The following is a 16,067-nucleotide window of genomic DNA, read 5'->3' on the forward strand; positions in this document are numbered from 1 at the left end:
AGTTTCGATGTTTCAGCTGGAAGAAAATAATTTGTCCAGCAACATCAGGGTCACATTGCCCTATTATTATGCTTACTTAAATCATTATCAGATTTAGCATTTTTTAATTTTACCAACATTGTAATTATCACTAGAACCCACATGAGATTGGTTCAATGAACAGTTGCACATTTTCAATTTTTTCCATACCTATATTGAAGTATTGTTCTTATTACAAGAATATTTTTTTATTTTTTCCCCGGGGAAAAGGGCATTTTTCTTTTAAATTCAACTATGGCATCAAAAGCGGAAAAAGAAATATCCATTGTACACTTCATTTTAGATATTAGATAAACTTGAATGTTATATTCTTAAAAGAGCAATTTGAGAGTGGCAAGATTTAATTGTTTGTAGCATTAGGGTGTGTATGACAATTATTTTGTTCTTAGGCATTATATCTGAAAAAAATAATTCTTTTTGTATTTCTATGCCTTGGAATAATTTTTGAGAAAAAATGTGTTTAATAACATGTTCTATTTTTATTTTGAGAATAAAAATTGTATTTGATAACACAATAAATAATAAAATAAAAAATAATTCTCATTAAGCATATTTTTTTTTTCGAATTATTACTTTTCTTTTCATATAGTGTGGTGGTGAAGGTTGTGGCATCGAGGTGGTGGCGGTGGCAGTGGCGATAACGTGGTGATGATAGCGGTGGTGGTGGTGATTGCAGTGGCTACGACGATGGTAGTGATGTGGTGGCATGGTGGTCATGGAAGTGGTTGTAGCATAGTGGTGGCGGTGGCGTGGTGGTGACATGGTGGTGGTGACGGCAGTGGCTAGAGGTGACAAAGGGGGCGGCTTGCCCGCCCCGCTATCAGTCCGCCAAAAAAAGAGTAAGCCCGCATTGCCCCATTTTTAAAAATGGGCTAAAAAACTTGGCCCGCTCCCCCCGTTTGACAAGCGAGGCGAGGCGGCCCGCTAACTTGAACTTATTTTACACGACTCAAATCTGTTTTACACTGACTCGCTTTAGCTCGCCCCTCCCAACCAGAAAATGAGTCTGCCCCGCTTTTCAGAGTGAGTTTTAAAACTCAGACCGTCGCTCCCTGTTTGCGGGCAGGGCAGGTCGATTCGTCGAGCGTAGCCTGTTTTGCCGGCTCTAGCAGTGACTACAGTGATAGTGATGATGGTGATGGCGGTGGTGGCGGCAACGGTGGTATGGTGGTGGTGACAGCAGTAGCTGCAGCGATGGTAGTGGCGGTGATGATAGCAGTGATTGTGGCGATGGTGGTGGTGGTTGGTGATAGAAAGTGATTGAGAGAGACAAATATTTCTCATTTTGTGTTCGAGAATAATTTTTTTCTGATCTCCTACACATAAATTAAATCGGTTCATGTTCGGAAACAAAAAATAAATCAATTTTGTCAAATTTCTATCCATTTATATTTCTGAAAATAAAAATTAAAAAAAATAATTTCAAAAAGATTATCATACATTCCCCTAGCATTAAGTCTAGTCAACTCTAGAACATGCTAGACACTTTGAATTATTAATAATTTAATGAGTTAACAAATATAACTGTGAAATTCGTCCCGTAAACTAACTAATTAATGGCGTTGGTTAAACAAAATCTTATCCATAGTGTAACTCTATGATTTATAAGTAGAGCTTGCATTCATTTCCATTACTATTAAGTCGATTCATTAGTTTATATATATATATATATATATATATATATATATATATATATAAAGAATTACTATAACAATAAAAAATTAATATACGTTAACATTTAATTTATAAATCCAAGCCTAATTTATTGATCTTAAAATCACAACCACATAATATTAAGGGTCTGCACATGTCATGTCTAAGGCAATAAAAGACAAATATTTATTATATTATTATGATTTCAATTATATTGGCACAAAATCTCAAAACAAAATAAAAATTTGAAAGATGTAACCGAATAATATCTAAGATCCAATATGAGCACACATCGGGGAAAAAAATTAATTTATTGTTTTTTTAATAAAAAATTACGAATAAGTAGTTGTTTTGAAATTAATTACGAAAATATAGCACTTAAACACGCCCCATCAGGGCGTGACCGGTTGGAGAGAGACACGCCCAATGTTGGGCGTGTTTCACCAGGTGCTGCCACGTGGCACAAAAGCCAACAGTTTGACCGTGAAACTTTGGAAGTCCATAACTTTTGACTCGGGTATCCGAATTAGGTAATTTTTTTTTGAATCCACATAACTTTTCGATATCTACGTAATGACACCTCATTTGACATATTTTGTCTCTCACAAAAAAAATTGAATTTACAATAATGATACCATAAGAACGTTTAAACAAAAATTAATGGACAGAAAACCACTATTATGATTAGAAACATTCATAATAAAGATCCTTATGATTATGGTAAGTTATGATAAGGTTAATTATGTATGTTATTGAGATATATATTAAAATTTTGAATGAAGAATTTTATGAAATTTATAATTAATAAAAGTTAACATCTGTCGATGACAGAATATCGAATAATTTATATTAAAAAGTTAAGTGAGTGCTTTTCGTTTTATTTTGATTTTTTAGTTTTTGTTCATGATTATAAAAATGTTAGATTATTTTTAGTAATAATTATAAGGTAACAAAGTCATGTCATTTTTAATAATTATGGTATCATTGTTGTAAATTCAAATTTTTTTGTGAGAGACAAAATAGGTCAAATTAGGTGTCATTACGTAGATCTCGAAAATTTATGTGGAATAAAATTTTTTTTACCTAATTCGGATACCCGAGTCAAAAGTTATGGACTTCCAAAGTTTTACGGTCAAATTATTGACTTTTGTGACACGTGGCAGCACCTGGTGAAACACGCCCAACATTGGGCGTGTCTCTCTCCTCGGTCACGCCCAACATTGGGCGTGTCTCTCTCCAACTTGGTCACGCCCCATGTGGGCGTGAGTCACGCTTAGGTCACGCCCAACATTGGGCGTGTCTCTCTCCAACCGGTCACGCCCCTATGAGGCGTGTTTGACTGTTATATTTTCGTAATTAATTTCAAAACGACTACTTATTCGTAATTTTTATTAAAAAAGCAATAAATTAATTTTTTTGCCCACACATCGGACGTTGTTAGGACATTTTAAATATTAATGTTTTTTAGAACAATAGGGTTCAAGGATAATATAAACTATGAAGTAGAACAACTAGGTTATAAAACAACTTTAGACAACTACTTGTAAATATCATAAATATTTTAAGGGTGCATTTTTTTTAAAATTATTTTAAAATTTTTTGTCTAATATTCATCTAAACGACATAATTTTGAGGTTAAAAAATTAGAATAATAAAAATTATTATAACCCTACAAAAACACTAAAAAAGATATTGGGTAAGTTTAATCCATCGCATAGCTGATTATATTTCTAACTATTAATAGATGATATCGTCGATGAGGATTGACACACTTGATTAAACCTTCCATTCATATGATGCACCGATACTGACATGGGATACGAGATATGACACGATATGCCGACACGTTAATTTTAAAAAATGTCATATTTCGATATGTTGGGACACGTTATGATATTAAAAAATATTTTTAATATATATAATATAATTTATATTTAATACATATAACAGCCCATAATAAGTCATATAAACAATCAAATATTCAAATTTCATAACATAAATATAAACAAAAATAATTTTTCGTATCTTGTTAATTTTTCACGTTAAATTTCATAACAGAAGAAATTGATTTATAAATTATTTTTTTATGTTTAGTTAATAAAATAAAATAGGATACTAATAAATAAATAAATAAAATTTAGACCTAAAAAAAAAATGTCGGAAACGTTTCGAAACGTTGACCGCGTGTCGAAAAAAGTTGACTGTGTGTCGGAACATGTCGGACGTTGACCCCGTGTTCTAAAATATTGATCACATGTCGAATGCGTGTCGGAACGTGTCGATGTCCGACACATGTCCGACACGCACAAATTAAAAAAAAAAACACTTGTTAGGTTCACATTAATCGTGACTTCAGTTTGATTATCAGATTTTCCTTTTTGTTTAAATGCTCAATGAAAATGGTTATTTTCTTTAACTTTTCATAGGGACTTGCCTAACCTTTTCCATTTATTTATTTTTTCAAAAAAAATACATCAAATAAGACTATATTATAGAGAATTAAATAATAAAAAATCACTCCATATTAAATCGTGACTAATAAGGATAAGAGTGAAGATAATCTTTTTAGAGAATTAAACAATAATCTTTAAATTGATGTCCCCCAATGAGCATTAATGTATTGATTTCACAACTTGAACGTAATATAAGACGTGATATCAACTTATTGAGTTCAAACAGATTGTGAATCTATGGGTGTTTGATAGGAGGTAATTTTCTTTTTTTCCTAAAACAATGGGATAGAAAAATTATTTGTCTATGTTTGGTAGGATAGGAGGTGAAGTAAAAGTAAGGAGGTGTTTAATATAGGAGATATTTTTTTACCAGGAACACAAATTTATCGGGAACATGGTGGGAAAAATTTGTTGCCTGGTAAGTTAAGAAAATGTGTTTGGTAGGATAAAAATTTTCCGAAAAAATTGAGTTAAATTTACTAATGTTATGTTTGGTTGATAGTAAAAAAATGATGGGAATGTTAATAAAGTTACGAAACTACCCATGAATAGGACTGAATCTCATAAAGTAAGGCTCATAAATAAGGATATTTTGGTGTTTAAAAATTGTTATAAGTTTCCTCCATCATGAGTAGTTTTATTTACCATGGTCTCAGAGGTCATCTTCCGATCGCAAACTATGTGGAAATTTTTTTGATGGGTTCAAAAGTTTCCGGCCACTGTTCTAACAAACCCTCCTACTAAACATGGCTAACCTTTTTTTTTAACCCGCAATTTTTTTTTTTTGCATCCTACCAAACGCCCCTTGAGTGGAAGTTTTTTCTCCATGTAATGAAAAAATTAACACATAACATCAGTAAAATTAATCCAATACTCTCGAAAAAAATTTAGCCTACTAAACACCTTTTAGTAACTTACTTGGAAAAAAAATTTCTCATCATATTCCCAGAAATTATTTTTTTCTGGTAAATTTTTTTTTCTTCTCTGTCAAACACTCACTTAAGGTAAACAACTCAAGGTAAGTTGAGCTCCAAGCCTCCAACAAATAGAACAAACTTGGTTTTTGGTTGAGCTATAGAGAATCAAACAACAAGCTTATTAAAAGCTTGAAACATGTTGGACATCTAGACAATGAACACAAGTTTATCCAATATTTATTAAATGAATTGCTCTAGCAAGTTATTAAGAAATCAACCGCACATCCTTGCATGGAACACAAACTACATGTCTCAGTTTAACAACATATTATTGGTGAATCAATCACTTTGCCTAACGGATAGCTTCAGATGTTCACAAACATCTGTAATTCAAGAAGATGAGTGATATATACACAATACACAATAGTGGTACCATTTTAAACACATAATTCAGTGAATGCAAAAGAAGGTCATACACTTATGCCAATAACACAACTATCCATCTAGAAACTAATAATAAACAAAAAAATACATATACAACTGCTATTAGCCCATATAGAAAACAAACTATGCATTACAAAGAGATGGCAAATTTGTGGTTTACTAGAGCCAACAGAACCCGGCATGTCTCCTAGTACGTATACAAAGCATTCGTGTATGGCAAAAATCAAAGGTGTGCAGCATAAATTGTTGATTCTTTTCTGTTGTTTTCCTCAAAATAATATCTGTTTAAGGAGTGTACAAAAACTCAGCCAGCTGAATGCAACTTTTGTGAACAAACTGTACAAACTCTTCACCTGTATCCATTAGAAGATTCAAACAAGAAATGGATTAATTTGCACATACTGCCCCTCAATATAGTATTAAACAGAGAACAACATGGACTAAAATAATTCATGTAATAGTGTTGCCTCTGTTCTGCACAGATTGACATGAAAAGAGTACTTAGAAAAACATGAAAAAGAAAATGCAACTCCCAGAACACTTAATATCTCTGTATAGATGAAGGTGATATAAAGATGTAAATAATGAACCAAGTAGTACCATGATGGTGCTTCCTAAAAATTTACTTGTGATTCTCCACATCCAGTGTTTGATCATGTGGGGAATCATGGATAATGATTTTCTTATGAATGCTTCTAGGTTTTATCAATGTAGAGCATTGAAAGGTACAGTTTGCGTCAACAGTGTCAGTCAATTTACCTGGCCAGAACATACGATTAAAAAAGTTTCCTAGACCATGCACTCAGTTCTCTTCTTACAAGCTCCAGAATCTCAATAATCTGCAAAATCAATGGCTAATTATGGAAACAGTTTTATATTGGGGCTTATGGAGATCAAGCAGTATATAATATTTTATTCATGAATATAAAATAACATCAATTAACCTTCATCATGAAGACAAGATTAATTAAATTGGACATACACAAGCTGCAAAGAAAATTACATGCTATTGTGTTGTTTCTTTTAAGTTACATTTCACAAATCTAATCGGACGTTGAAAACAGTAAAAACTTCCACATGTAGCTTTTTCAGTAGCTATCTAATCAGATACAATTCTTAGCTGAATGTTGGTGTTGAGTTAGTAGGCTAGCTTTACACAGTTCTATTTGTACTAATACTACAAAGTTGGACATTACAACTATTGTTACACTAACAGGTTCTTCAAAGCCTATTCTTTTATATCATATTCCATGGAATGAGGGATTCCCATGTTTGTTAGCAACAAAAAAGCCTTCCATTCCAGGTCCAATTCTACATAACTAGGAATATGATAGAAACTGTATCACAATAAGCAAAAATGATGTATTATCCAACTGCAGATACCTATATCAGTGTGATATCACTAAATATGAGATGGATTTACAACGGAAAATGCAGAAATAACCTCAGAACAAGATACCGGGTAATTCTAGAGGCCCAGTACTCTCCCACTAACTTTTACCCATTTCCTTTCATGACAAGCCATAACAGAATTTCCTCCCAACTCCACCATTGCCACGCTGGCACTTGATTATTTTAGTCTTGCCCATTCTTCTATGCATGCCCTGACCCTCTACATCTCTTCCTAACAAACATCTTGGTAATAGGTGGTTTCCTAAAAGAATGGAGCATGGAATCTCATTCCCTCCTAGAGAGGCAGGATTTGGATTCCATATTTCATGCAATGAGATTTAATTTTTCCTTTCCCAATATTCCCCAATTTATACAAAATGACTATTAATACCCATATTAAATTTGTGCACACATCAATTTTTCTCATAAACGAAACATTTCCTATACTTTTTTTAGCAAAAACATTTTTTATCAAGTAGAAAATGTCAACTTGAGAATTATTCCCAATAATATACCATTCATGTATTCATATCAAGTGAGAGGAGTGGTTTATTATGATAAAAAAAAGCAAATGTTAACCATTAAATCTTACATGAATGGTCAAGATTAAAATGTAAAGTCATGCAACTTGATGATGTTGATGATGATATGACTTCTAAGTAACTTTTATTCTTGAATATTCATGTATAGTATAATGATCAAAATTTGCTCTTCTCACAATAATTAAACTACTCTTCTCGCTACACACGACCACACACACATGTGATAAAAGTTTCAACATCAACATCAACAACACCTTTATCCCAAATTAATTGGGGTCGGTGGTAGATGAACCCACATGAAAGATACAAAACGGTTGAAAAAATAAAATAAAAATAAAAATAATAAAAAAAAAATTAATAAATAAATTAATAAATAAATAAAAATACACAAATAAAATAAAATAAAAATATATGTATATATAAATAAATAAAAGTAAAAAAGAAAGGGACAAGAAGAAGTGGGGGAAATGAAGGGGAAAAGGACTAGAAAGGGACCATCTGGAACATAGGAATAACAGCGGGTCTAACCCTCCACCATACTTATAGCTTTTCTCCATTCCTTTCTAAGACATACTGTCTGCCAATCTATATCCCACTCCATTAAATCTTGTTTTACTACTTTCCCCCAAGTAAGCTTCGGCCTACGTGATAAAAGTTTAACCTTTTTATTTTATTTTTCTCATGAGGAGCATTTATATCATTTATCTCAAATTTGATTTCATTCCACATTGACTTCATGTACCAAATTCCATTCCTAAATCTTCCAAACTAAGGACTGAGAATAGCTATTCCATTAGCCCATTCTATTCCATACCCATTCTATTCCATACCCATTCTATGGAATTATCATTTAGTGTACAAAAAAGCGCCACCAGAGAAAAGAGACATAACATCTTATTCCCAGAATAAGGTATCTCTCTAGATCCTCCATATTTTTCTACATGGTCTCAATTGCAAGGAAAAACAAACCATAGTTTTCCCATTTGGTAAGCTTTGTTCACCTCCACCAATGTCTCTCCTAGTGTGCCCTAACTTCCTTGATTGTGTTGCTTTTTCCCCTTCCCCCTTTAAAGTCTTTTTCTTTCAGTTTCAAAGTCAAATTGAGGTTCTCTTTAAACGTTTTTCTGTTTTGAGCAACAAAAAAGAAAAAGAAGAGAAAAATAGGATAACAAAATGAATATCTGTCAGTATTGACAGCAATTAGGTGAAGTTAAGAGTACATTGTTGTCTATTGAAAAAGAAAGCAAGCCAAGGAACAAGAGTTCTAGTGATAGTGAATAGGACATAAAAAATATAATATTAAGCCCATGAAAAAATTGCTTTAAGATTTTCAAATCTCTCGAAACAAAAGATAAATTTTGTCATTTTCCTTCATCAGTGTTAGGTCAAGTATTCATTGTCTCATTATGGAAAGGAATAGTACCTTTCAATATCCATAGAATAATTTTACATCCGTAAGGAAAAATAATCAGCAACATAAATAGACTCTTTATAGTAATATCAAATCTATAGGCATTATACACACTTGAATTACATACATTAAAAAGAGGTGTAGAAAGGGAAAGATTCTCACCCCGGGGTAATGCTGCAATATCGGTGAATAATGATCAAGTGCAATGTATATTTTTTCAAGGAGGCTAAGAAGAGTATCTACCTCATCCCCCAAAAGATCAACCTGAAACTCCAGTAAATACCAACGTAAGTACTTTAGGTCAAAATATATACAGGGTCAATCTCTAGACAGTATTAAAATAGAAAAAAGGTAAAATGAAAATAATGTTCTCCCAGTGAAGTTTAGATATCATGCAAAGTTGGGTATCAAACCATATACCATGGTTCACCAAAATTTAACAGCATAAGGCTGAGACATAGGCCTTTGATTTGCAATCTAGTCCCCCCCCCCCACAAGCATCCTGGTGAAACCATTAGGTATCCTCACAGGTTTGGCCCATTTGCATTGTTGTTAAAACGTAGTGTCAACTCGTAGAAACGGACGAGTTTACGTTTTTTGGGGCAAAAAACATGTCGAAAAGGTAGTAGAAATGTAAAATGAGCTGACTCGGTTGAAACGACGAGTCAACTCGATAAACTCGGTTGACGAGTTTACCGAGTCGACTCAGTACTAAAACCAAAAAAAAAAAAAATGGAAGAAAGGGCTCGTCTCCATCTCCGTGGGTTATTATGTACAATAGCTCACCCATGTCTGACACCCACGACGACCACAACCTCGAGCCGCCGCCGGAGTTTCTGCTCAGTCGTCCACCGCTGCTGATACCATCGTCTGTGCCGCTTTACAAGCAGTGATCGTGGTCGCCAGATCTATACCACGACGAGGCATGGCTCCGCCGCAGAGGGAACTAGAAGAACAGTCACAACAAGAGCGAGAGGACTTTGCAAATATCAGCTTTCAACCTTTCTCTCCATCTACACACCATTCCTTTATTTTATTATTAATTTTTTTTTATGCACGATGGTACCTACTAACTTAAGCTAGAAAGTTAGATATTCATATTATATATCCCACCTAACTCTTATTTTATTATTTGTTTTGCTCCTTTGTTAAACTATCTTCGTAGGATCCAACCTTTTGTCCATCTACATACAATTTTCTTTATTTTATTATTATTTCTTGGTTAACATGCTGGCACCTTTTGAATCAAATTAGATATTATATATTCCACCCACTTTATATTTTATTATTTGGTTCGCTTCTTAGTTTCATTTCAACAGACATTATTATTTATATTAAGTGATTATATATATTGTGATTTATTTCTATTCAACTGTGATTTATATTTTATATTCCACCTTTTTATTATATATTTGATTATATATTCTAATCATTATTCATGGCTCCTTCATAATGATTTTGATAACTATAAATATATGTTAAATATATATGGCATGTAGTAAACTCTTACGTTTCGTTTACGTTTCACGATTTTACGTTTTTGCTAACCCCTACCGTTTCTACGTAGACTCTACGTTTTAACAACATTGCCCATTTGAACCACCCATAGACAAATCCTCATTTGACTGCAAGAGCATGATGGTTATGCAATCTCGGCACAATAGTTGCTTCCCTAAGATTCAAACTTAGGTTCTCATCCCAAGTGGTCAAGAGTTAAGACTACTTACCCCCTTGACCCATCCATTGTAGGTCCACAAGCAATATCAAATAAGGATATTTAAGGGCATTGACATCCATTGGAACAACAATACGTTATGACTTATGATATGAGGTTATAACATCAAGTAAGATACACAAATGCATATGACTAACGCACTGTTTCCAATTGCATAGCAAAAGCAAAAAAGATAATAATGTAATGTTTCTGATTACATACCTCTTCTTCAGCCTTTGCAAGATCAGAACATCTTGTTTCCAGCCTTTGCTTGTACACCAATCCCATAGTTTTAAGTACATTGGCTTTGTTATTGAGGCAACAAAACTCAGAACACATGTTTTCAAGCCTGAAAAAATGATTACATATATGATGACTTAGTTCTGACTATAATTGCCAGAAGAATTTCAAATTGAATTAAAAGAAAAAAATGATTTAAAATTGCTTGTTACAAATAATGATACAAAATTAAAATATATTGGTTTCTTCCAACAAAATTTTCAGGCTGTTAAAAGTATAACAAGGCCAGTTTGAAAGCAAATATGAGCTTTTAACAAAAATCTTTCCCGCTCACATGACACCATTTCTGGAACATGTAGTATACCTCCAGCTTGCAGAACAATCTGAAGGAATTTGTCACAAGAAAGAATAAATATAATATGCAGCACATGCTAATAGTTTTAAATTTGGCTTAAAATTCAAAAAAGGTTTACAACAAAAATAACTATGTTAATTCCAAAGTATTCCTTCAAACAATTAGATGGACATCACATTCAGAATAATCCAAAGGTAATCCCACACCAGATGCACTTGCTGGTTTACATAAGCTTAAAAAACTTCATTATTGATAGAAGACCACATAAAATAGCTTAAAACAGAGAAGCAATCATAGAAACAGTAATTAATCATAAATTCATGTGACACTAAATTATAAAAGAAGAGCCTTGACATAATTATTGCATACCTCAAACAATTTCTTGAAATATCTTCATTTACTCTAGCTTCAAAATCAGTAAACATAGTCAACAATTTATGGATGAGATGAATGGTTGATTCCATTTGCTTCCTGCTTTCACTTTCTTTTGCCTCAATCAGTTTTAATGCATCTTGTTGCTCTTGTGTAACAGCACAAAGTACCCTTCTTTCTTCATCAATTTCTCTAAGCTTGTCCGTTCTTTGTTCAAGATTTTGATGTAACATGTTCATTTTGTCTTTGAATTGTTTGATTTCCTTCAGTGCTGCAACCAGGTCACCCTTGGTGACTTCCAACTCTTTACTGTTCTCTGCAATTAATTTATGTTGCTGAACTGTCTTAGCTCTCAAACTGTTAAGCTGTTCAGAGGCAAACTCCATCTTTTGCTGCTCTTGAACCAAAGCATCTTCTACTCCTTGTATCAACTTTTCCTTTTCATCCACTAATGATGTCAACATAAGTATTTCATGTTTTAGCTCCTCTTTCTCAGCAGCTTCCAATTTTAACGCTTTGTTCACATCCACCAAAGCTTCTTTAAATATAGTATGATTAATATCCAACAGCCCTTGCATCATAGTTGACTCCATATCTTCTTCCTCAGTTTCCAACCCACTAGAAGCTTGAGCACTGTGAACAGTTTCTTTGAGTATTATTTCATATATTTCTTCCATGAAGTTATTCTTCAGATGTAATTCTTCAGTAATGCATCTAAATTCACTCCAAATATCTTCAAAAAGACATTTATATACATCTTGAATAATTGAAACTTCAGCATGTTCATCCCCTATATCATCCTCAAGCTTCTGAATAGTTTGTAACAAGTTTTTCTCAGTCAGTTGTTGCTGCGACAATTTTTCAACAGCAGCAGAAAGCTGAGAAGATAGACTCTTAAACTCCTTCTTCTTATCCGTTAGCATGTCCTTCAGTTGATGATTCTCAGAGCGTAAGAAATCCAATCTATCCTTTACACTGCTAAGAGATTCAACGTTTTCACTGAATTGATGCACTTCCTCATTTCTAACGAGGATTTTATCCAATTTTGAGATGACATCAGGGATTTTTTTCTTCAACAAATCAAAGTCCTTGTCCTTCTTCAAAGGAAAAGAAGAACCTCTTTCTTTCAAATTCAATAGTTCCCGCCTAAGGCGAAAATTTTCTTCAGTCTTCTCTTGCACCTGAGATTCATGGTTTCTTCTCATCTTAGTTATATAAGTAACCAATTCATCTCTAGACATGCTCTTTAGTGAGCCAGAATCCAGATTCTCAGGCTTGTTAATCTTCGAGTCGTCCTCTTTCCCATTTTCTTCCAAAGTTGAAGGTGATGAATGATCTGTTGAAAGCTTCACGTGGAAATGATCAGCCCTCTTATTATGACACCATTCGTCACTATTCTCCAAGGATCCATGAGAAATAAGCTGCCCAAATTCCGAAACAGATAGTGTTTTAAAAATTGAATCCAATTCCTGACGCAAACTTGAGATTTCTTTATGATGGCTAAAACAATTTCTACTTTCAGAGTCACAAAGGTCCCATAGTTTTTGTTCAAACTCCTGCTGCAAACTCCAGATACAATTTCTGATCACCATCCGTTCAATTTCTGTTCGAAACTCCTGCTCCTCTTGCCATTCAGAAAGTGACGCCTTTGATAACTGATCCATAACTTCCATCCTTCTGCATAAAGTGTCTAGAGTATCTTTTAGACTTTCAAAAGTTTTATCGACATAAATCCATCTTTCCGGCACATTCTCCTCCAGAATACCACTTAAACCCACCAAATCAGAACCTGAACTAAATCTTTTGATGGAACTAGTCTCTCTTATTTTATTTATTTCTTTCTTCAGCTGCTTTAACCGCTCATGGACTTCAATTTGAAGATTATCCACAGACTTTATAAGTCTATCGTGCTCTGTGACACTATCCGTAAAATGATGTGTAGCAGCTTCATGGGGTTCATGATAATGTGCCAGAGACCTCAATGTTTTAGTTTCATCTGAACCTAGATGACAATTATGCAGTATTTTCTTTAGCCCAACCACCTCCAATTCTTTCTGAGCAATTGTCTCAGCTGCCTGTTCCTCGACAGCATTAACCATGCCCTTTATGACAGAGTCACTCACCATCCTAGAGATGGCCAAACTTTCATCAATATCCAGAAAAAAGGACTCCATTTCCTCAAGTATATGATCACCCAGTCTCTCATTTTCCTCACCATTATTACAAGTCCTTTCACCACCGTTCGTAACAGCAAAGCTCTCCATCATCACTATACTCCTTTACAAACAAGAATCAGCAGTTTAAGGCCATTCAAAACACAAGGTCAAATCGAACCCTCAAATCAGCACACTGCCAGAGTTAGAAACATGAAAAATGATTAGACTAACCAAACAGAGCCAGAAAAAACAAAAACAAATATGCAAAATAAAACTCACTACATTACTTGTTTATAATTAGTACATGATTCAAACTAAACAAAAGGGGACCCCAAAAAAAAAAAAAAAAATCCAAACTTTACTCATCCCTTTTACTGTTATTCACTTCCAAAATCATTGAAGCGGAATTCAATACACTGGAGCAAACCCTTCATAATTTCTTTTTCCTAACATACTTTTTGAACCAAGAATGACCCAGTAGCTAAAAATCAAGCTTAAGTGGCAATTCAGGCCAAAACAGTTAGAGCTCCAATGCAAGGTTGAAGCTCCAACAATAACTTCAAAACTCGGGAAAAAAAAAAAGACAAAATCTTCAACAGCATCAGAAACTCACCTGTTTGAATAAATCCTCCACGCTACTATGTTGAATTTCCCAATAAGTTAACGGTCAAAAAAAAAAGAAAGGAGTTCGAGAATTCCGAGGTAACAGCTGAAAATGTTTGGAAAGAGCATTGCTTACGAGGTACGAACGGCTGTGTTGAATCCTCGTACTGGATTCTTAGGGTTTAGCAGAAGATGAAAAAGCTTGCACCAACAAAGATTTTGTGAGAGCGGGAGTGAGGTGATTATAAATTATACCCCCTACTAACCCCGAAATTACGGGGCCTACCCTTTCTTGATTATGTATTTGGAACGGTGACCAAAATGTCACTGTTTACCAATTTTTTTTATCTAAATATCACACGAACAGTGTTATTTTTCAATCTGCAACGGGGAAAATTCGTTACGGGGTGTAGCGAACTCGGTGTTTGCTGACGTGTCATGTTTCTAGTGGACACCAACTTGATTTTAACCAAGTTCGCCTACATGGTAGGCGACCTTCATTTTTTTTTATTATTATTTTTTTAAAATTTGATACTTGTTATCCACTAAAAATGTGACACGTCAGCAAACCGAGTTCGCTACACAGAGTAGCGAACTTGCCCCCGTGGCATATTGAGAAATAACACTGTTTGCGTGGCATTTAGGTAAAAAAGTTGATGAACAGTGACATTTTGATCAGTGTTCTTTATGTATTTATCTTTCTAATATCAAAATCATCCTATCAAATTACAAATAACATTTATTGTATTTTACTATGGGAAATTGTAATGTTGCATTATATTCATTTCTTATGCTACACTCACATAAAAAAATATGTTTATTTTTTTTTAAGAAAAAAAATAATAGGCCCCATTTTATTTATATCATAATATAAGATAGAGAGAAGTAAAACCCTTTTACTATATCTTGTTAAAGAATTTTTTTAGGTCAATACTTATGAGTATTTATTCTATTAATATTTTAGATTAAATTGGTGTTGGAATAGACATAATATCTCTCTCTCACTCAAACACACGCGATGGAAATCAAATAAGAAAAAGAAAGAAAGAAAGGAAACAAAGCGCGGACAATGGTTTATCGAGTTTCACTCAATGTTGATTATGTCCAACAATATGCATTATATTCTTCTTATTGTACTTGTTCCAAGTCACTTAGTTTATAATGAGAATATAAATAGAATTAGAAACTCTAAATAACATTAGTTATTAATGAGCCCAAATCCAAACTACTAAAAAAATGAGCAAATAAAATAAGTCAGTGGCCCTCAATAGAACTAGGCCTCTGCGGTCTTGGGAGCGCTGCCCCTACACCCTTGTCAGGACGGCTCCCCTACACCCTCGCCTGCCCACTAGCTTTCTCTATGTCCCACCAACAAGAGTCATCATCTGAATGCCAAGCATGAGTCATATCATATTTTTTTAATTACATTGTGTTATAAAGTACACTATTATGATAATAAAAGCGAAAGTTATATATATGACACCATTGATCTTTTTTAATCTAACGACTCTCAGATTAGGTGTCAAATTTTAAATTTGACGCTGGTGTCAAAGGATCCTGCCTCATATATATATAGAAAAAATGAAAATAAAGTGACTGGATGGTCCGGTGCACTCTAAGTAACAAAATTACTCACCCAATTTTTTATTGTAAGGAAGAAAAATGAGATCTAACACATTCTACTATAGTAAGTAAGAAATACATTATTAATTAACATTTATATTTATATATAAAATGAGACGAGATCGATTGTAATAAAATAATAAAAATTACATA

General features: G+C 33.6%; 1 protein-coding gene across 1 annotated transcript; it reads right to left on the bottom strand.

Moving 5' to 3' along the window:
- Window positions 1-5,494: 5,494 nt before the first annotated feature.
- On the bottom strand, window positions 5,495-14,452 carry LOC133286336 (WPP domain-associated protein). The gene is made up of 6 exons (XM_061483741.1): window positions 14,302-14,452; window positions 11,530-13,881; window positions 10,788-10,914; window positions 9,014-9,115; window positions 6,266-6,345; window positions 5,495-5,859 (listed from the first exon to the last, which is right to left on the bottom strand). The coding sequence occupies exons 2-5, from the start codon at window positions 13,797-13,799 to the stop codon at window positions 6,283-6,285; spliced, it is 2,562 nt and encodes an 853-aa protein (XP_061339725.1). The 5' UTR covers window positions 13,800-13,881; window positions 14,302-14,452; the 3' UTR covers window positions 5,495-5,859; window positions 6,266-6,282.
- Between the last annotated feature and the right edge of the window lie 1,615 nt (window positions 14,453-16,067).

The sequence above is a fragment of the Gastrolobium bilobum genome, unplaced genomic scaffold (assembly GCF_033153095.1).
Source record: "Gastrolobium bilobum isolate Gb01-03AN ecotype WA unplaced genomic scaffold, APGP_CSIRO_Gbil_v1 utg1891, whole genome shotgun sequence".
In the NCBI taxonomy this organism is placed as follows: Eukaryota; Viridiplantae; Streptophyta; class Magnoliopsida; order Fabales; family Fabaceae; genus Gastrolobium; species Gastrolobium bilobum.